General features: G+C 43.5%; 1 protein-coding gene across 3 annotated transcripts in view; it reads right to left on the bottom strand.

Annotated features, from left to right (window-relative positions):
• DDR1 (discoidin domain receptor tyrosine kinase 1) overlaps nucleotides 1-23,400 on the bottom strand; it is a 100,055-nt gene that overhangs the window by 30,077 nt on the left and 46,578 nt on the right. For 2 of the 3 annotated variants that reach the window (XM_058168546.1, XM_058168547.1), the window contains exons 2-6: nucleotides 15,000-15,124; nucleotides 8,781-8,883; nucleotides 4,904-5,132; nucleotides 2,827-2,974; nucleotides 580-682 (exon numbers count right to left, since the gene is read on the bottom strand). In XM_058168546.1, the coding sequence (XP_058024529.1) occupies nucleotides 580-682; nucleotides 2,827-2,974; nucleotides 4,904-5,132; nucleotides 8,781-8,883; nucleotides 15,000-15,075 (659 nt within the window). In that variant the 5' untranslated portion in view covers nucleotides 15,076-15,124. Of the gene's footprint in view, nucleotides 1-579; nucleotides 683-2,826; nucleotides 2,975-4,903; nucleotides 5,133-8,780; nucleotides 8,884-14,999; nucleotides 15,125-23,400 lie in introns of those variants that run through there. The other variant, XM_058168548.1, reaches the window with a different exon arrangement.

Raw genomic sequence — 23,400 nt, 5'->3', positions numbered from 1 at the left:
CCAAAGCTTTAACCAAAAATTGTCTACTATTGACCTCACCCCATTCCTAAGAGGTCTGTAAGGGGCATGCATAAGAGCACCAGCATGCCTATCGTTCCTATCCTAATGTTCCCTTTGGTTGTATCCAATTTGTATGGTTCTTTCAGGCTTATACTTATATATATTGTTGTGTTTGACAAATAAATGAATAAAAAATAAAAATAAATAAAAAGTCTAATAGGGTGGATTTGAACTTTGGATATTTATACCTATTTTTGGATTATTCCTAAGTGAGTCACCTAGACTAGCTTTGACCGAAGCAGCATAAAATCGCTTACAAATAAATTTTAAAAATACATCTTCCTTTACACTTTGGGTATGAATGCTAATCCAGATTTCCCCAGCCAGGATTCTTTAAATATCTAAGATTAAAACTCTCTCAACTCTTAGCTGCCTGAAGATGACTGGAGAACACCCGAAGGATTGAACCGACATGATCTTGCAAGCCAACAGAATGAATGAAAATGTTGAATAACAAACATCCAGTTCAATTCCAGTTGCTGTGTTTGAAAGCCACTCAGGAGCCTCTTACTCACTCACTTGCTGACACTGGACCCGTCGTAAGTGGAGTCATTCAGGTAGACCGGTTCCGGAACCAAAGGCATCACCTGACCTAAAGGAGCCGTATAGGATTGAAGGCCATCTGTGGAAGGACACCAGGCATTCAGTGGTAAGTTTCCAGCTTGTTTATACCATTAGATGCAAATCTTAGATGGTTCCATGGAGAGAGGTTTTTCCACGGATCGGAGGGGGTGTGGCTTTGTGTGCTACCTACATCCTGCAAATGGGGCTTCGCTTGTTTGCACGGACTGGTTTCTGGCATGCCACAGGCCGGGGCGGGTCCATAGACCGAGGGTTAGGGACCCCTGATATAATGTGTTTCATTATATCAACCAGCAAATGCTCAGTCTTACATATTGGAAAAAAGAACCTAAACACTAAGTACAAGCTTGATGGACATTACCTTACTGATGACCCCCACCCTGTTAAAGACCTTGGAGTTTTCATATCAAATGATCTAAGTGCCAAAGCCCACTGCAACGACATCGCAAAAAAGGCTTTAAAAGTTGTAAACCTAATCTTGCGTAGCTTCTTCTCCAGAAGAAGCTACTAACCAGAGAATATAAAACATTTGCTAGACCAATTCTTGAATACAGCTCGACTGTTTGGAACCCATACCCATTTCTGACATCAATACAATTCAACGTGTCCAGAAATATTTTACAAGAAGAGTTCTCCACTCCTCCAAATACAACAAAATACCTTATGCCACCAGACTTGAAATCCTGGGTTTAGAAAATTTAGAACTACGCCGCCTTCGACATGAGCTGAGTTTAACTCATAGAATCATCTATTACAATGTCCTTCCTGTCGAAGACTACTTCAGCTTCAATTGCAACAATACAAGAGCACACAATAGTTTTAAGCTTAATGTTAACCGCTTCAATCTTGATTGCAGAAAATATGACTTCAGTAACAGAGTTGTTAATGCGTGGAATAAACTACCTGACTTTGTGGTCTCTTCCCAAAATCCCCAAAGCTTCAAGCAAAAACTATCTACCATTGACCTCACCCCATTCCTAAGAGGTCTGTAAGACGCGTGCATAAGAGCACCAGGGTGCCTACTGTTCCTGTCCTATTGTTTCCTTTTGTTATATCCAATTAATACAGTTATTACATACTCATACTCATATATATGCTTATATATTGTATAGTTATTTCATGCTTATGCTTATATATACTGTGTGACAAAATAAATAAATAAAAATAAATAAAAATAAAGTATAACATGTTTAGAGAGACTGGCTATTGTGGTACATGATGTAAACTCAGCAAAATATATCTAAAAAGTCATGACCAGGCAGCAGTGCCTCAGATAGAAAGTCCATACAGAGAGTGGTAAGGACAGCCGAGAAGATTATAGGAAGCTCACTTCCTGTTATACATGATACTTGGTGGTGGGTTTCAAAAATTTTTATTACTGGTTCTGTGGGTGTGGCATGTGGGCGTGGCATGGCTTGGTGGGCATGGCTTGGTGGGCGTGGCAGGGGAAGGATACTGTAAAATCTCCATTCCCACCCCACTCCAGGGGAAGGTTACTGCAAAATCCCCATTTTTTCCTGATCAGTTGGGACTCGGGAGGCAGAGAATAAATGGGGGCGGTGCCAGTCAGAATATTTACTACTGGTTCTCCGAACTACTCAAAATTTCTGCTACCGATTCTCCAGAACTGGTCAGAACCTGCTGAAACTCACCTCTGATGATACTGCTTCTAAGTACTACGTGCTTAGAGCTCAAATCATTGTTAGAGACTCCACACACCCACTTTACGGTCTGTTTCTGTTGCTTCCCTCTGGGAAGAGGTTCCGAAGTATTTCTAGCAAGACTGCCAGACACTGTAACAGCTTTGTTCCCTCTGCTATCCGTCTGGTAAACTCGCAAAATTTGCTTTTCTCGCCATGTACATGTATACTTCCGAGCTAGACTGTGTTGTTTCTCTGTGTCATATAATATATGTGGGTATATGCATAATTTCGTATTTATTTCTTTTGTCATGTTTCTATAGTGTATACTGGAGGTGGTGGCCCCTTTGAGAGCTGTACGCAATGACATTTCATTTTAATGTATGCCCATTAGTGTATGTATGCCATTCAAAATGACAACAAAATTATCATTCTATCCCTATTCCTATCTCATTCCATTCTATTTTCTATTCTCTGCACCCACCCTGAAAAAACTGCTAAAACACACTGTACTCTCAAACAATGCAAATACTGCTTTACTCACCTTTCCAGGCACAGCCGTAGAGTTCCACTCGCAAGCAGACACTCATGACACGGTCTGAACGGGGGTAGAAGCGGACGTACCGGGCAATGATGGGAGGGCCCAGATCCTTCAACACCACATCGTCAGTGTTTTCGTTTCCTGAAATCACCTAAGAGAAAAGGAGGAGTGAAGAGCGAAATGAAAAAGGGGTTGAATAGTGTTGTGTCTCGTCCAATCTCACCTCAGCTGGGGTCTTCTTATCTGCTTCCGAACACGGAAGAAGAAATACCTCCAGCCCCCAGCCCTGGCTCCATGCCCAGACAGGCTGAAGAAGATGAAATACCTCCAGCCCCCAGCTCTGGCTCCATGCCCAGGCAAACGGAGCAACTAGACCCCTCCCCCTCCTCCACAGCATGTGAGCCTGAGGAAGGTTTATTACCAACAGCTGCCGGTTGGAGTGACCCTCGCTTCAGAAGAATTGATAGGCGGAGGCAACAGAAGGAAGGGAGGGGCAGGCCTGGATAAGTGCTGAATCATGGAGCCACACCCCATGGCCTATATAAAGGATCTGCTTTCTGGCATTCTCTGAGTCAGGCAAAGTCTAAACATATCTTGCTGAAGTCACTTTCTGGTCTCCTGCCTGCCTTGAGGACTTTGCTAGGACTTTGGCAGAGCAGCAGAGGCACACCTGATTCGGATTTCCCTGACCCGGCCGTCAGCGGAGGAGTCAAATAGGGTCTAACTAGTCAACTTTGCCTGATCTATTGATTTAGAGCAGTGGTCACAGGTAGTCCTCGATTTACGACCAAATTGAGCCCAAAATTTCCATTGATAAGCAAGAAACTTGTTAAGTGAGTTTTGCCCAAATTTACAACCTTTTCTTGCCAAAGTTGTTAAATTTTCTTGCAGCTGTTAAAATTAGTAACACAGTTGTTAAGTAAATCTGGCTGTTGTGGTTTGCCAGCAGCCTGCAGAGCTGGCAACCGAGTCAGACAGCGTTGAGGCTAAGGAGGAGCATGGGCCAGTCCTGGAGGTTGGGGAAGGCCCGGATGAGGGCTCTGCATCGGAGGCAGAGGTGGGGCCAGGGCCATCGGGGAGTGATGTGCAGACTCCAAAGCCTCCAGGGGCTGACAGTAGTGAGGCAGAGGAACAGGAGGAGCCTGTTCCTAATGCACGCATGAGAATTGCTGCCAGAAGGCAAGAGCAGCTGAAGCAAAGAGGGCGACTCAGGAGCAGGGCCAAGAGATGATTGGCCCCTCCCATAAGGTTTAAAAGACCAGCAATGGCATTTGGACTCTTTGCCGGAAAACAACATTGATAGCTTTGTCTTGCTGCATTTGTTTTGTATCGGTATCTTCTGAACTTTTGCCAAAAAAGGCCTTTGGCAGTTTGCCTAATTGGACCAAGGTTGGTGATAGGACTGAGGAATTTGTGTTGGGAGGAATTTGCTTTAATTTAGATGAACTACCCTGAGAATGAGTTAATTCTCAGCTGTTATAATAAAGTTTGTTTGTTTTTACATTGACTGAGTTTCCTACTACCTACTTGGGCCTGGATCACAACACTGGCATCCCCATTGATTTTGCCTGTCAGGAGGTTGCAAAAGGTGATCACATAACTCCGGGACATTGCAACTGATATTTTATTTTAATTTGTTAAGATTCTTGTTGTTTTATTGGCTGTACATCGCCCTGAGTCTTCGGAGAAGGGCGGTATAAAAATATGAATAAATAAAATAAAAATAAATAAACTGTCATAAATATGAGCCAGTTGCCCAGTGTCTGAATTTTGATCATGTGAGCATGGGGATGCTGAACAGCCATAAATGTTGAAAGTGGTCATAAGTCACTTTTCCAGTCCCGTTACAAATTCAAACAGTCACTAAAGAACAGTCACTTCTTTCTGTCAAAGACTACTCAACCTTGGCAATGTTAAGATGAGTCATACTGCTTGGGGGAATTCTGGGGGTTGAAGTCCACACATCTTAAAGGTGCCAAGGTTGAGAAACAATGGATTAGACACAGTTGCGTTCTCCACAAAACGACTTGTTTCCATGTTATCTCACCTTAGAGAAGAAGTTATAGAGCTCCTTATTTACCTCATTGCCCCACCGGTCATGCCAAGGCATCCAGTGATGGCCATCCCGCTTGTAATGGAGCCGATAAGACCGAGCAAATTCCTTGCCGTGGCCACCTGCGTGGCGGCCCTGCGTCCCCACCAAGGTTAGGAAATGCAGCCGGCGCAGATCTATCTCCAGATACTCTGCATCATTGGGATAGACGGGTCCTGCAGGGCACCAAGCTCCATCGCCCTCATTCAGGCCCAGCCTGGACAACAACAAGGGAGATGTGAGCTAAGCCTTTTTGACTGCCTGTATCACATTTTATTTATTAAATGCTCATCATACCTTTATTATTTTTGTAAATATCTCAAAATAGCAAAGATATAGAAGACTCATTCCTCCTCCTATTTAACCCCCAAAACAACAACTCTGTGAGGTGAATTGGGCTGAGAGCGAGTGACTGGCCCAAAGTCACCCAGCCGGCTTTCATGCCTGAGGCGGGACTAGAACTCACGTCTCCTGGTTTCTAGTCGGGTGCCTTATTTTAGTTTGATCCCAGTTTGAGATCAAGTACAATCCCAAGATCTTTTCACATGTCTCATCCCAGGGCAAATAGCCTCCCTATCCTATTATCTCTACATCTGGGTTTATTTTCCAAAAACCTTTGTTCTGTTTTCAACCTGCTTGTTTGTCCAACATCCTTCCATCTATCCATCCACCCCCCCAGGGCTTCACAATGAAATGCATACATATACACATGAGTTACCCTATCTCTGATTTAAAGGAGGGATGCAATTACTGTACACATTGACTCAGTGTTTCTCAACCTTGAAAACTTTTAAGATGTGTGACTTAGAACTTAGAACAACTTTATTGTCACTTTGAATGTACACTAATCGGCAAACATTAAAATGAAATTTCATTGCATACCGCTCAAAAAGGGTCACCACCTCCAATATACACGACATAAACATGACAAAATACATACATACATAATTAATCAAGGAGAGAAGCAACTTAGAACTAAGGAGAAATTTCCTGACAGTTAGAACAATCAATAAGTGGAACAACTTGCCTGCAGAAGTTGTAAATGCTCCAACACTGGAAATTTTTAACAAAATGTTGGATAGCCATTTGTCTGAAATGGTGTAGGGTTTCCTGCCTGGGCAGGGGGTTGGACTAGAAGACCTCCAAGGTTCCTTCCAACTCTGTTATTATATTATACATGGATGCATGCATACATACATATATATATATGCATATTTCCACTTATATTATATGACATAGAGAAACAACATAGTCTAGTTTGGATGGACTTCAGCTCCCAGAATTATGTAGCATTAGAAGTTAGGGATGGTGGCTGGCTGGCTGGCTGGAGAATTCTAGGAATTGAAGTTCACACATCTTAAAGTTGCCAAGGTTGAAACACTGCACTAATCTAAGGAGTGAGGAGCAGGGGTGAAATGCTCCCTGTTCGGACTGGATCAGCTGATCCAGTAGCGATGGGGGTGGGTGGTTTGGAGAACCGGTAGCAAAAATCCCTGGCCCATGCCCACCCAATCGCCCAGTCATCCGCTTACCGCTTCTTTTAAAAAATGCTTTTGAAAGTAAAAAAAAAAGTCTCTAACGATCACAGCTGAGCCACGGGATCGTCAGAGCCTTTTTTGTTTACTTTTTAAAAAATGCTTTTAAAAGTAAAAGAAAAAACTGCGTGCCACAGCTGATCATTTCCTCCCCCCCCCCCCATGCTGTTCTACTTATCCCATGCCTCCTTTTGGCATGCATTGTGTGAGCGCCCACCTCGCATTTGGTGCGTGGTGAGCAGCCAGCAAACCGGTAGTAAACCAGTTCAGATTTCACCTCTGGTGAGGAGTTATTTTTAAAGTGGATTCTTCTTCTTTAACACATCCAGTTTATTTTGAATTTTGTTTGGTTTTTTTAGAGTGCTTGCCACGAGCCTCTGGGGAATAGGGGGAATATTGGCTCATGAATCATGACATTATTGTACAAATGAGATGACTTCTTACTTGGCCTGGACATCTTAACACAATCTGAACTGCTTGAGGACTGTCCCTTTTCCCTGTTATATCTACCTGACCCACCAGAGTGGGGAGGCAGGGTAAGTTGTAGACTCCCTCTCTTAAAGATATCCATCTAGTGAGACCAAAAAATAAAAGGGGCCTTCTTTGTGGTGGCTCCCTCCCTCTAGAACATCATCCTTGTAGAAATAAGATTGGCCCCATCTTGATACAGTATTTTTTGACATGGTTTGGCCAGCAGGCCTGGAGATCTCAGGGTGATACCAGTGGTGAAATGTAAAATTTGTTACTACCGGTTCTGTGTGTGTGGCTTCGGGGCGGGGGGAGGGGTAAAATGCTCCCGGTTCGGACCGGATCACCCAATCCGGTAGCGATAGCGGGGGGTGGTTTGGAGAACCGTTAGCAAAAATCCCTGGCACCCCCTTTCCCCACCCCCACCCAGCATGCCCAACTGAGCCACGCGATCATCAGAGGTTTTTTTTACTTTTAAAAGCATTTTTTCTTCAGCTGAAAAAAATGCTTTTAAAATAAAAAAAAAAGCCTCTGATGAGATGCGGCTCAGCTGGGATTGTCAGAACCCTTTCAAAGCATTTTTTCTACAAGCTCTTTGGCTGAAGAGGCTGTAGAAAAAATGCTTTAAAAAGTAAAAAAAGAAAGAAAAAAAAGGTGGCCACGCCCACCCAGTCATATTACCCACCACCACCAAGCCACGCCCACAAAATTGGTAGTAACAAATTTTACATTTTACCCCGGGGGTAGTATTAATGTGACTCGATGGGCATGGCCAACTTTTTTTTTACTTTTAAAAGCATTTTTTCTACAACCTCTTTGGCTGAAGAGGTTGTAGAAAAAATGCTTTTAAAAGGCTCTGACAACCCCAGCTGAGCCACACAATCAATTTTTTACTTTTAAAAGCATTTTTTGGGTGAAGAAAAAATGCTTTTAAAAGTTTTTTTAAAAAAAACCTCTCATGAGCGCGTGGCTCAGCTGGGCATGGGGGGGAGGGTGGCAGGGATTTTTGCTACCAGTTCTCCGAACCACCCACTGCCATCGCTACCAGATCAGGCAATCCGGTCTGAACCGGGAGCATTTCACCCCTGGGTGATACGGAGCAAATCAATATGGTTTGTTTCATTGCTGTTCCTGGGGGCGTAGGGTATTACTAGATTTTGTATTTGGGGTGTTTCTTCTGTTAGCCACCAGGGTCACTGTGATTGAGTTGGGCAGTCATATAATACTTTTTAAATAAGTAAAAAAATAAAATTTCTGAAATTTACATCATTGTGTCTTTTGCCCAATGGCATCCTGATCTACAAATAGATGTATTAACATTCCTGTGGATGGTTATGGATACTGTTGATATTAGCTAGTTCTCCCCAATCTGCAAATCTGATCGATCACTGATTAAAAAAAAGAAAGAAATCTTTGTTGACTCCTTGACATGTCAAGGAACATTGTAGTTATCCCTTATAAATTGATTCGCACAACGGATACTTTTAAGTTTCATAAATGAAAACTTAATCTGGCCTAGAAACTATATATGAAAAATCGTAAGACTTCTATCCAGTTGCTAATATCTACCAATGCAAGTAAACAGACTACAACAGCAGGTAAGTACCTTAGAGCCATTATGCAAATCATTCAAACTACAGGTATTTTTGTACTGGGCACCAATCCAACTTAAATGTTTTAAATGTAAATGAAGGCCCAGTTCCTAATCCCTAAAATACGGCACATTTGAATATAAGTACATGCCGAACGGGAATTCCCAGAACATTCATCTTAACAGACAGAGCTCTGAGTAAGTATGCATCAATAAATGAATGTGTGAATCGATTACGTCATGCAAATGAAGCAGCGGATACCTTCCTCACCTGCTGTGTTTTGCCGCCGTTGAATCATGCCATGAACTTGAGGCTGAAAGAGCTTCATCTGGAATGGTGCGATCCTGCATGCCAAGCGCATAGCGACACTTAGCTGTTGAAGGGAAAACAAAGTGAAAGGATGAAAAATACTCTCTGTTAGTGAATGCAGGCCCCAGATGCACACCTACAGATAATTCTTGATTTATGGTCACAATCAGGACCAGAATTTTCCATTGCTAAGCAAGGCTTAAGGGTAAGTGATTTGATTTTGCTTGTTGGAAGCCAGCTAGGATGGTTGGAAATGGCAATCACATGACTCCAGGATGTTGCCACCACTGTAAATATGGTTGCCAAGCATTCAAATTTTTATCACATGACCATGGGGATGCTGTAATGGTTGTAAGTGTGAGAACCAGTCCTAAGTCACTTTATTCAGCACTGTTGTAACATCAGACAGTTGATAAATGAATGGAGATAAGTAGAGTACTACCAGCCTAGGAACCAAGTATGTTACTGGTTTAACGATGACTTAATGCAATGAATAACACCCAGAAAAAAGTCAATAAAACTAACATCATGAGTCGGGTATGACTCATTTGTTGCATTTAGACAAGACAGAACAAATGCATGTATAAAATAAGTGGTATCTGGCTCAATAGTAGTAACTGTGAGAGGGATCTTGGAGTCCTAGTGGACAACCATTTAAATATGAGCCAGAAGTGTGCAGCAGCTGCCAAAAAAGCCAACATAGTTCTAGGCTGCATAAACAGAGAAATAGACTCAAGATCACATGAAGTGTTAAATACCACTTTATAATGCCTTGGTAAGGCCACACTTAGAATACTGCATCCAATTTTGGTTGCCACGATGTAAAAAAGATGTTGAGACTCTAGAAAGACTGCAGAGAAGAGCAACAAAAATGATTAGGGGACTGGAGGTTAAAACTTATAAAGAACGGTTGCTAAAATGGGGTATGTCTAGTTTGATGAAAAGAAGGACTAGGGGGGACATGATAGCAGTGTTCCGATATCTCAGGGGCTGCCACAAAGAAGAGGGAGTCAACCTATTCTCCAAAGCACCTAAGGGTAGAACAAGAAGCAATGGGTGGAAACTAATCAAGGAGAGAAGCAACTTAGAACTAAGGAGAAATTTTCTGACGGTGAGAACAATTAATCAGTGGAACAACTTGTCTGCAGAAGTTGTGAATGTTCCAACACTGGAAGTTTTTAAGAAAAGATTGGACAACCATTTGTCTGAAATGATATATGGGTTTCCTGCCTGAGCAGGGGGTTGGACTAGAAGACCCCCAAGGTCCCTTCCAACTCTGTTATTCTGTTCTGCTTATAACAGGGTTTAAAGCCAAGCTAATATTAAAGGTAAAGGTAAAGGTTCCCCTCGCACATATGTGCTAGTCGTTGCCGACTCTAGGGGGCGGTGCTCATCTCCGTTTCAAAGCCGAAGAACCAGCACTGTCCGAAGACGTCTCCGTAGTCATGTGGCCAGCATGACTCAACGCCAAAGGCACACGGAACGCTGTTACCTTCCCACCAAGATGGTCCCTATTTTTTCTACTTGCATTTTTACATGCTTTTGAAACTGCTAGGTTGGCAGAAGCTGGGACAAGTAACGGAAGCTCACCCTGTTACACGGCAGCACTAGGGATTCGAACCGCTGAACTGCCGACCTTTCGATCGACAAGCTCAACCTCCTAGCCGCTGCTAATATTACCAAGAGGCATTTCTTGATAAATCTTGGATGGACTAAGAAATTGCCAAGTTTGAAAAACATTCCAGGTAGTCCTCGGCCACAATTGATACTACAATTTCAGTTGCTAAGCAAGGCAACTTATGAAGTGAGTCCTCAACTCACAAAACACAAATGACTCCAAAATTTCTGCTGCGGGGTGAAACAGTTTTGCTCTATTTTATGACTTTTCTTGCCACCGTTGTTAAGTGAAAAACTGCAGCTGGTCAATTTGTCACATGCTTGTAAAGTGAAACTGATTTCCCCATTGAGTTTGATTGTCAGAAGGTCGCAAAAGGGGATCATTTGACCTCCTGCACACTGCAACCGTCATAAATATGGGTCAGTAAAAAATAAAAAACTTTATTAAAAAATAAATAAATAAATATGAGTCAGTTACTAAACGTCTGAATCTTGATCACATTCAAAGAGAAGCTAGGTGGGACATCTGTCTGGCATTGTATTTTTTTTAAGTATATTTATTTTGCTTTATATGTCTAGCATTGTATTAACCCGCATTCATGTACCAAGCAGGGAGTCAGATTTGTTGTTGTTTAGTTGCGAAGTCGTGGCCGACCCATCGCGACCCCATGGACAACATTCCTCCAGGCCTTCCTGTCCTCTACCATCCTCTGGAGTCCATTTAAACTCATGCCTACTGCTTCAGTGACCTCCTGCGCGTCCCTTGGACTGCAAGGCGAACAAACAAGTCAGTTCTAGAGGAGATCAACCCTGACTGCTCTTTAGAAGGGCCAGATCCTGAAGATGAAACTCAAATACTTTGGCCACCTAATGAGAAAGAAGGACTCACTGGAGAAGAGCCTAATGCTGGGAAAGATTGAGGGCAAAAGAAGAAGGGGACGACAGAGAACGAGGGAGTCAGATGGAGTCACCTATAACTGGTTCCTTTCAAAGATTCTGATGTTTCTGTATTTTCCACTAGGAGGCGCTCTAATGTCACATACAAGAAGAAGGAGGACACCAATTGAGTGAGTTTCAACAAAAATTTGAATCGAAACATAATAAATCCAAAAGATAATTTAATTGATTCAATAAACAACAACATGACTCAGAAGTTAAATTGGATTCTTTCAAGTTTCCCCTCCTGTATTAAATGCTGGAAGCTTTTTGGAATTCACCTCAAAAGGTAAATTGAAAAACACCTGAGGGGGGAAAAAACATAGGGTGACTCTAGAATGAAATTGAAATTGTTCGGTGGGTAACATTCAGTTCTGTTGTCAAATCCATTATTCACTGATGGATTTTGCTCTCCTCCTCAACAGAGACAAAATACAGAATAATAGAGTTGGAAGATCTTCTAGTCCAACCCTTTGCTGAAACAGGAGACCCTACACCCGTAATGGCGAACCTATGGCACCAGGGATGGAATTCGATTGGTTCGGACCGGATCGTGCATACCGTTAGTGGCGATTTTAAATGGTTCACCAAACCGGTAAAAACCACCCCTGGTTGGCCCCACCCACCTCCGCCCGCTTGCCGCTCACCCATTCTGTCCACTCACTCGCCCCTTCCGTCCATTCGTAGCTCTCCCCTTCCAACCACTCACCCTACCCACCCTCCCCCAGCCTATAAATGCTGCCTTCGCCACGTGACCCAGCTAATTGCTCACCAGTCGCCTCGCCTGCTCAACCCACCAAAGGTAAGCAATGCATGCCACCTGCTCGCCCTTCGCCTTGGGTCAGGGCCCAGGGCCCCACCATTCCCCAAGGTTGCGAAGCCGCCACCTGCCTCGACCAGGTCAGGGAATGCACCATTCCCTGGCTCCGGCCTTGCCCCGGAGCCTTCACCGCCCGCTCCATGCCGTGGAGATCTGACCTAGGCCGAGGGCGCATCTGCCAGAAGAAAGGACTTTGCATGCCACCTCTGGCACGCGTGCCATAGGTTCACCATTGCGGTTCTAGGTTGCTTGATTACTTGGCCTACGGAGGGTTCTGCCTCTAAGATTGGCAACAGGACTCTCAATTTTCTTCTCCTGTAGTGGTGCACATGCACATTGAGACCCTACGCACCAAGACAAATTCCTTGTGTGTCCAGTCACAGTTGGCCAATTTTAAAAAATTCTATTCTATTCTCTATTCTATGTGATACTCTGCCACTACTTGTCAGCCTGAGAAAATAAAAGCCCAAATATATATATATATCTTGGAGGAATGTAAAATATTCCAGGCAGGAGCCGACGCTGGATCGAGATCAACTGACCACTCTGTTTCCACTTGACACATCAGGCCACAACAACACTCAGTGTGTCCCATGGAATGTTTATGGGAAAGCAAACACCCCAACTGGAACCTCGTTTCCTTTCTCCTTCATGACACTTTAATGGGCTGGAAGTTGCCTTCGAGGGGCCTGCAAAACATTCCATCACGGAATTCTCCAAGCAGGGAACAGGCCATTCCAAGGCTTCTGGAACACTCAGAAGGGCAACCTGTTCCAAGGTCAGACTGTTCCATGACGGAATGTTTAGAACATTCCTGGGGTCTCTTAGCCGGGCATTGATCCCATCAGTCCATCTTAGCTTCAGCAAGGATGTTGCTTCAGTTGTCTCAGGCACAGCATTCGTGCTACACGCCCTCTTAATAATAAGCTCGCAGTAAAAAAAATGACAATAAAGGATATCTTATCTATCCAGAGGAGCCTTCCCTTCTGAGTTTTCATTTGCAGCTGAAGATCCTGATGTGGGTCTAAAAAAACTGCTCTAAAAAAATCCCCTTCAACTATAAAGTTTATTTTGTTTACTAGTAGTCCTTCACTTACAATAGTTCATTTAGTAACTGTTCGAATTTACGACAACACTGAAAAAAAGTGACTTATGGCTCTTTTTCACATTTACGACCATTGGGGCAGCCTCATGGTCGTGTGATCAAAATTCAGGCACTTGGCGAATGATTCATATTTATGACCGTTGCAGTGTCCCAGGGCCTTCTCACAAGCAAAGTCAACCTGGGGAAGCCAGATTCACTTAACAACCGCATGATAACAACTGCAATAATTCTCTTAACAATTGTGGCAGAAAAGATCGTAAAATGGGGCCAAACTCACTTAACAAATATCTCACTCAGCAACAGAAATTTGGGGCTCAATTGTGGTCGTAAATCATGGACTACCTGTATTAAATAAGTTTATAGGGCTGCCCAATATAAATTGCCAGGTGACGCCGGCAGGCAGTTTTTTTAAATTTTTAGTGCAAAACTACCTGAGAAGTGACTGTGTTAACTCTTATTTCATGAGGTAATTTTAATATAAATGAAATGAAAACCTTTTTGCCCTAGGTACATCAACAAGCTACTCCAAGGCAAGGTGCTGCTTGCAACCTATTCTCTCCGGTTATGTACAGGCGGTCTTCAATTTACAACCATAAAGGAGCCAATGGTGCAGTTTTGCCGAAAACTGGAAGGAAATGCCATTTGGGGGGGGAGGGGGACAAAGCTATAATGTGGTTAAATGACCACGGGATGTTTGCATATGGTTGCCTAGCACCCAAATTTTGATCGGGATGTTTGCAGCCTGGTTGCCTAGCACCCAAATTTTGATCACATGACCGGGGGGTGGGGGGGCAACAATTGGCATTTCAAATCCGGGTCATAAATTCCCCACCACCACGTCATAGTGACTTCAAATGGATGCTAAGAGATGGTCGTAAGGACTACCTGTACCTTAATTACATTTTAGTCCTATTTTTTTCCCCAGCTATTCTGACAAACTTATAGTTGCCAGGTATAATCCTTGTTCACTTTGCTAGTTCAGTCTGTCTTTAATCTGTCACATTTTTATAATATAATATAACAACAGAGTTGGAAGGGACCTTGGAGGCCTTCTAGTCCAACCCCCTGCCCAGGCAGGAAACCCTACACCATCTCAGTCAGATGGTTATCCAACATTTTCTTAAAAATTTCCAGTTTTTTTTATGCTTATTAGATTTCATTCTCATCAAGCACTGACTATTTTTCATGCAGTTAGCTGGGATCATTGTGGAATATACTTATTCGATTGATATTTTGATGAACGTATCTTTTCTTTTATGTACACTGAGAGCATGTGCACCAAAGACAAATTCCTTGTGTATCCAATCACACTTGGCCAATAAAGAATTCTATTCTATTCTATTCTATTCTATTCTATTCTATTCTATTCTATTCTATTCTATTCTATTCTATTCTATTGTCTTTCAATCAGGAGCTCAAAGCAGTACACTGAGCCCTCCCTCCTTCTATTTTCCCTCACCTATGAGGGAAGCTGGGCTGAAGTTCCTCCTCCTCCTAACTTTCCAGATTTGACAAGTTCATCCTTTCCCCAAACTGTGCAGAGTTAGTCTGCATGAAAGTTTCTTCTGGTTAATCCAGGATATGTGGATTGGGGGGATTTAATTCACCTGCTTCTCCTACAGCTGAAAACAGAGTTGAATCCTGATGCCAGCGAGCTGTTTTGAACCTCTGCCCTTTTCTCTCTTCGGCTTCGGCTTCTTACCTGGATCAAAGTGCTCTTCCAACTCCGATGTCCCCACGGAGACCAGCAGCAAAAACCAAAGCATCCTAGGTCCCATCCTGCCTCCGACCAGACGTCTGGTTACATCGATAACTGAACTTTCATGCCTGTTGAAAAAGTTGAAGAAAGAAGCTGTTAACGCAGCAGATTACTGCAGTCAACGGAGAATGGTTACATAAATTGGGTAGGTCTCTATAGTCTAATGCAGTGGTTCTCAACCTTTATAGTGCTGCGACCCCTTTAATACAATTCCCCATGATGTGGCAACCCCTTTAATACAATTCCCCACGATGTGGCGACCCCTTTAATACAATTCCCCACGATGTGGCGACCCCCAACCGTAAAATTACTTTCGTTTTGAATTTATCGCGCCTGAAGCCGTATTGGCTAGTGATCTGAACTGCTTGCGATTGCCTTGAGGACGGAGGCATTAAAGCGGAGACTCCTCCCCTATTAAGTTTATCGCGCCTGAAGCCAGATTAGGCTAGCGATTGGGAGTGTTTGCAGCTGGCTTGAGAGGGAGACATCAGAGCAAAGATTTCTCTCTTTTTTAATTCATCGCGCCTGAAGCCGAATTCGGCTAGCGATTTGAAGAGCCTGCAGCTGGCTTGTGGAGTCAACCATTGGAACGCGATTTTTCGACTGGCAAGTATACTTCCCATATTTCCGATGGTCTTAGGCAACCCCTGGCAAATCGTCATTCGACCCCCAATGGGGTCGTGACCCACAGGTTGAGAACCGTTGGTCTAATGAAAAGGACCATAGGAGACACGACAGCAATGTTCCAAAATTTGAAGGGCTCCTACAAAGACAAGGGAGGCAAACTATTTTTCAAAGCACTAAAAGGGCAAGAGGAGAAACAATGAATGGAAACTAACCAAGGAGAGAAGCAAGCTAGAACTAAGGAGAAATTTCCTGACAATAAGCCAGTGGAACGGCTTGCCTTCAGAAGTTGTGCGTGCTTCATCATTGGAGGCTTTCAAAAAGAGATTGGACAATCATTTGTCTGAAATGGTATACGGTCTCCTGCTCGAGCAGGGATTGGACTAGAAGACCTCACAGGGCCCTTCCAATTCTATCATTCTATGTTCATAACCTTATGTGGGTCTTTTCCTCCATCACTCAGCTTGATTTCAACCTGACTTAGCGGCATTATTCATTTCCTACTTCAAGCCCTTGATCGGTTCTAATAAATTCCACGCGTTCCAGGCAAGGAAATCACTCACATGCTGCTATTGTCTTTATTTTCCTAGATTCCAGCCAGAAGGGACTGGAAGTGACACACCAGCAGCGTTATAACACATAATCATCGCAGACAAAGAGGGCTACAAGCCAAATATGGGGTTCCTCATATATTTTGCTTCTGGGAAAATCCACCCTGTAAATAAAAAAGCCGGTCATGAGATCGATTAAAAAAATAACTTGGTTTCGATTAAATATTGGTGAAATAAGCTCAAGTAGAGTGAAACCATGATCTTATTTATTCGGAATGAAGCAGGCAGACTCATGTTAATTACAGAGCACCTTGTAGCCATACAGGTGGTCCTCAAATTACGTCCACAATTAAGCCCAAAATTTCTGCTGCTAAGTGAAATAGTTGTTAAGTGAATTTTGCTCCATTTTATGACCTTTCTTGCCACAATTGTTAAGTGAATCACTGTAGCTGTTAAATTAGTCACATGGTTGTTAGGTGAATCAGGCTTCCCCATTGACTTTGCTCGTCTGACGGTCGTAAAAGGGGATCATTTGACCCCAGGACACTGCAACCGTCATAAATATGACTTGCCAAGAGTGCGAATTTTGATCATGTGATCATGAGGATGTTGCAATGGTTGTATGTGTGAAAAATGGACATAAGTCACTTTTGTAACTTCGAACGCTGATTAAATGAACTGTTGCAAATTGAGGACTAGCTGTACACAATCCATAATGCTAATCCTAGAGCAGTGATGGGAAACCTTTTTGGCACTCGCCCAGAAACGTCGTACGCATGCGTGCACGCTCGTCGGGGCTGCGCTCCTGAAAAGCCGAACTTCCAGGTTCTGGCACATGCGAACTCGACAATCAGCTGGCTGGCGTGCATGCGCATGCCAGTTTTTGGCTTTGCCATGCATGCAAAGGACAGCTAATCATCGCACACATATGCACGCCAGAAAGCCAGAAAACAAATAGGCAAGGCCGTGTGTGCTGGGCGACATGGCTTCGCGTGCCACTTTGGGCATGTGTGCCATAGGTTCATCATCACAGGACTAGATGAGTTACAACAACGGTCACCAACTGGTGGTCCATGGACCACTGGTGGTCCGTGAGAAAATTTTGGTGGTCCACAGAAACATTATTTGCATTTTTTATATTGCACTAAATCAGGGGTCCTCAAATTACAGCCCCTGGACCGGATACATGCAATGAACGTTTGTGTTGCTGCAGAGAGTCTCCCCCTTCGGCATTTTTTGTGTGGGTCGGAGGAGGGCAGAAATTCCGACTTGGGGTCTGCTTTGGCCTCCTGGTGTAGGGCTTTGGGTGAAGGCTGGAGAGAAGTGCTACTGGTGGCGAAGAGCCGGAGGCCCTTGTTCCAGTGGGACTGCATCATGGCCTGGAACTGGCTGACCATCTCAGCCCACTAAACCTCCAGGTGCCGGTACCTGACCTTGAACTCCCGCAGGTCTTCCCTCTGCTTGGAAAGCCTATGCTCATAGTCCTCAGTGAGGTGCTTCTACTGAGCCTCCTTCTTGGCCGGATCCAATTTGAACTGAGCCAGCTGTTTTGCCACCTTTCTCATGGTGGCTGCTTAGCTCCAACAACTGCTTCCTGTTGGGGCCCTAAGGAGCCCAGGCAGGGAGGCAAGTGGCTAGGAGGGGAGGGGTGAACAGAGGCTGGTGAGGCGTCCCTCAATGTGAGTGGCACCAAGTTGGCCATGCCCACCCAGTCCACCTAGCCACACCCACTCAGCCAGTCATTAGGTAGATCATGTTAGTGATCCGCGGGATTTAAAATTATGAATTTAGTGGTCCCTGAGGTCCAAAAGATTGGTGACCCCTAATCTACAAGATCGCTTCCAACTCTGTTATTCTGTTAAGCTGAAATCACTATTATAATTTACTGTGCTGTTTTCTCACAAAAAATGCCCTTTGGATAAAATGAGCCCACACCTGAGACCAGGTGCTTCACATAACAGCCACGTAGTAGTTTCCTTAGCGACTGTGATGACTCACTTAATGAACATCATAAAAGCGGTCATAAAATTGAGTCTGGTCACATGGTGCCTCCAATTACAACCACAATGACTTATGACCAAAATTACAGTCCCAATTGTGGTCCTAAATCTACAAGACTATCTGTAATGCCTCTGAATATGGAGGTTCAATTTACCAGGCCATATTAGACATTTAAGGTGCCCGGCTCATCAGAATTACAGCCTAGCTACTGCAGTGAAGCAAGTGTCATCAATTACTACTCACAACTAAGAATAGAAATAGATATGCAATAGATAGTCAAGCTCTCCTCCCCTGGCGTTCATCCTGGAATTCCAGGCATGGAATTATTTTTTTCAGTGATGTCATTCCTCCAATTAAAAACAAGACAAAGCAAGCATAAAAAGAGGAAGTGCAGAAGAAGATAAGCTGAATGGTAAGTAAAGGTGGAAGGGACACGGTAGCTTAGGGGCTAAGATGTTGAGCTTGTTGATCGAAAGGTCGACAGTTCAATGGTTCAAATCCCTAGTGTTGCCGTGTAATGGGGTGAGTTCCCGTTACTTGTCCCAGCTTCTGCCAACCTAGCAATTTGAAAGCACATAAAAATACAAGTAGAAAAAATAGGGACCACCTTTGGTGGGAAGGTAACAGCGTTCTGTGCGCCTTTGGCGTTGAGTCATCCCAGCCACATGACCACGGAGACGTCTTCGGACAGCACTGGCTCTTCGATTTTGAAACGGAGATGAGCACCGCTCCCTAGAGTCGGCAACGACTAGCACATATGTGCGAGGGGAACCTTTACCTCAAGCAAAAAACCCATTGTGGCTTAGAGCCCTTAGTGAAAACAGCCTCCATGTAAAGTTCAGTAAAGTTCAGGGCCGCGGTGTGGCTCAGGCTGTAAGAAGCCTGTTATTAAACACAGCTGCTTGCAATTACTGCAGGTTCTAGTCCCACCAGGCCCAAGGTTGACTCAGCCTTCCATCCTTTATAAGGTAGTTAAAATGAGGACCCAGATTGTTGGGGGGGGCAATAAGTTGACTTTGTATATAAATATACAAATAGAATGAGACTATTGCCTTACACAATGTAAGCCGCCCAGAGTCTTCGGAGAAGGACGGGATATAAATGTAAAAAAAAAAAAAAGTATTGTTTGGTGAAAAGGGCTTTTTGAAAGGGGATAATTTTAAACCACAGTAAAGACTCAGTGGTTTTCCAGAGAACTTCTAGCATGTCGCACCATCAGCCAGATTGGATGACCGGGGCTGCTGGAGGTTGGAGTTCTATGATACCTAGAGGGTCACAGCTTCTTGACCCAGGAAGAACATTTCTTGCACAGCATGTCCCACCCCAGTTTTCTTCAGAGGAATAAATACAGGTAATCCTCGACACGCAATTATAATGGAACCTGCCCATTAGTAATAGCAATAGCACTTAGACTTATACACTGTATACACTTCACAATGCTCTACAGTCCTCTCTAAGCGGATTTACAGAGTCAGAATATTGTCCCCCCACCCACCAATCTGGGTCCTCATTTTACCCACCTCAGAAGGATGGAAGGCTGAGTCAACCTTGAAGCCGGTGAGAATTGAAGGAATCGAACTGCTGGCAATGTGAGCAGAGTTAACCTGCATTCGAACCACCACGTCACTACAGCTCGTATGTTGGTATGTCATGATGATTGTAAAATGTAAAAACAAAATGATGTTCCCAACTTTCTTGCAATGGTCGTTAAGTAAACATCGTAGCCATTAAATGAATGGTTGAAGAGGAGGCCCAACGATTGGAACTTTGGAAATGGATCATAACTAATGAATAAAGGCAAATATACCAGGGGTGAAATCCAGCAGGTACTGACAGGTTCTGGAGAACCGGTAGGAAAATTTTGAGCAGTTTGGGCCGCGGTATGGCTCAGGCTGTAAGAAGCCTGTTATTAAACACAGCTGCCTGCAATTACTGCAGGTTTTAGTCCCACCAGGCCCAAGGTTGACTCAGCCTTCCATCCTTTATAAGGTAGGTAAAATGAGGACCCAGATTGTTGGGGGGGGCAATAAGTTGACTTTGTATATAAATATACAAATAGAATGAGACTATTGCCTTACACAATGTAAGCCGCCCAGAGTCTTCGGAGAAGGACGGGATATAAATGTAAAAAAAAAAAAAAGTATTGTTTGGTGAAAAAGGCTTTTTGAAAGGGGATAATTTTAAACCACAGTAAAGACTCAGTGGTTTTCCAGAGAACTTCCAGCATGTCGCACCATCAGCCAGATTGGATGACCGGGGCTGCTGGAGGTTGGAGTTCTATGATACCTAGAGAGTCACAGCTTCTTGTCCCAGGAAGAGCATTTCTTGCACAGCATGTCCCACCCCAGTTTTCTTCAGAGGAATAAATACAGGTAATCCTCGACACGCAATTATAATGGAACCTGTCCATTAGCAATAGCAATAGCACTTAGACTTATACACTGTATACACTTCACAATGCTCTACAGTCCTCTCTAAGCGGATTTACAGAGTCAGCATATTGCCCCCCACCCACCCACCAATCTGGGTCCTCATTTTACCCACCTCAGAAGGATGGAAGGCTGAATCAACCTTGAAGCCGGTGAGAATTGAAGGAATCGAACTGCTGGCAAAGTGAGCAGAGTTAACCTGCATTCGAACCACCACGTCACTACAGCTCGTATGTTGGTATGTCATGATGATTGTAAAATGTAAAAACAAAATGATGTTCCCAACTTTCTTGCAATGGTCGTTAAGTAAACGCCGTAGCCATTAAATGAATGGTTGAAGAGGAGGCCCAACGATTGGAACTTTGGAAATGGATCATAACAAATGAATAAAGGCAAATATACCAGGGGTGAAATCCAGCAGGTTCTGACAGGTTCTGGAGAACCGGTAGCGGAAATTTTGAGCAGTTTGGGCCGCGGTGTGGCTCAGGCTGTAAGAAGCCTGTTATTAAACATAGCTGCCTGCAATTACTGCAGGTTTTAGTCCCACCAGGCCCAAGGTTGACTCAGCCTTCCATCCTTTATAAGGTAGGTAAAATGAGGACCCAGATTGTTGGGGGGGGGCAATAAGTTGACTTTGTATATAAATATACAAATAGAATGAGACTATTGCCTTACACAATGTAAGCCGCCCTGAGTCTTCGGAGAAGGGCGGGATATAAATGTAAATTTAAAAAAAACCATCAAATACCACCTCTGGTTGGCCCCGGAGTGGGGTGAGGATGGAGATTTTCCAATATCCTTCCCCCAGGGGTGGAGAGGGAATGGGGATTTTGCAATATCCTTCCCCTGCCACGCCCACCAAGCCACACCACACTCACCAAGCCACGCCCACAGAACCGGTAGTATAAAAATTTGGATTTCACCTCTGAAATATACGTGTCCCAGGATAAAGTTGCAGGATCCAATCTGAGTTGGGGCATCAGGACTAGAGGTTTTGCCTTCCGAGCTTTCAGACTTGTGCTGGAGCCCATCCTCGGGAGACTTCTCTCTAGCCTAGTTCCCTGAAGATGGGCTCCTGCACAAGAAGATCCAGGACAGAAAGCACTGGGTCCCCTGATTATGAGGCACTGTCATAATCAGGGGACCCAGGGTGTGTATCTGATCTATCCCTGTTCATCCTTTGAACATACAGAGTGTATCAAATGTCAGGCACATAATAATAATAATAATAATAATAATAATAATAATAATAATAATAACAACAACAACAACAACAACAACAACAACAACAACAACAACAACAACAACAACAACAGAGTTGGAAGGGACCTTGGAGGTCTTCAGTCTAAGCCCCTGCTCAGGAAGGAAACCCTATATCATTTCAGACAAATGGTTATCCAACATCTTCTTAAAAACTTCCAGTCTTGGAGCATTCACAACTTCTGGAGGCAAGTTGTTCCACTGATTAAGTCTTCTAACTGTCAGAAAATTTCTTCTTATTCTAAGTTGCTTCTCTCCTTGATTAGTTTCCACCCATTGCTTCTTGTTCTACCCTCAGGTGCTTTGGAGAATAGCTTGACTCCCTCTTCCTTGTGGCAGCCCCTGAGATATTGGAACACTGCTATCATGTCTCCCCTAGTCCTCCTTTTCATTAAACTAGACATACCCAGTTCCTGCAACCGTTCTTCAAATGTTTTACCCTCCAGTCTTTGTTGCTCTTCTCTTCACTCTTTCTAGAATCTCCACATCTTTTTTACTTTGTGGCGACCAAAACTGAATGCAAAACATGGGCAAACACAAAATCTAAATGAGACATTGGAATTTGTGAGCATCAAAGAAAATGTTCCTCTACTTAGGAATGTACCAAGCCCATGCATTAAACAAGTAAGGAGGGGTTTAGAAGCAAATTCTTGAGAGTCAAAGCTGTCAGTCAGTGGAACTGATATTGTACCTATTTTTTTTTCTTTATCATTTAACTCAAGGAACATGGATAAACTGACATTTTTCTTGGTCTAAGCACCATCTTGCTGAGCTCATCAAAAGCTGTGGGTTTTTTTTCAAGCTAACAAGACACTACAACCACCATAAATATGAACCAATTGCCAAGTGTCTGAATTTTGATGACATGACCTCAGGGACACCACAACAGTATGAAAAATGGTCATAAGTCACTTTTTTCTATATTGTAACTTTGAAAGGTCATTAAATGAACTTTTGTAAGTGGAGGACTGCCTGTACTACAGTGGCCTTCTCTGCCATATGGCCCAAAACTTTTTCAAACATTCGTTATGGAAATGACATTGACTAAAATGACATTGCAAAAACATCTGTATTTCTCTGGTTTAGGATTTTCCCACATGGATCTAAGAGCCATGTATTCCCCAACGGAAAATGCTTTCTCATAAACGCAACAGCTGCAGAACAGATGGGGAAGGGGTGATCCAGATTAGGGGTGCAGGACATGGCAGGGCAGGCAAAGGGAAAAAATCGGCCTAGACTCTCAATTCAATATCCGTTTCTCCTTCACTTTTTGTTTTAGCAAACTTCATCAATATGCTGCTCCAGGTCAGCTATAATCCTTTATGGTCTTTCAAAATTATCCCCAAATATATTGGAAATGAGTGTAACAGAATAACAGAATAAGAAGGGACCTTGGAGGTCTTCTAGTCCAACCCTCTGCTCAAGAAGGAAACCCTATACCATTTCAGACAAATGGCTGTCCAATCTCTTCTTAAAAAC

This window comes from Ahaetulla prasina, chromosome 2 (genome assembly GCF_028640845.1).
Source record: "Ahaetulla prasina isolate Xishuangbanna chromosome 2, ASM2864084v1, whole genome shotgun sequence".
Lineage (NCBI taxonomy): Eukaryota > Metazoa > Chordata > Lepidosauria > Squamata > Colubridae > Ahaetulla > Ahaetulla prasina.
Note: the sequence above shows the minus strand (reverse complement) of the source record. Positions and strands in the feature narration are given on the sequence as shown.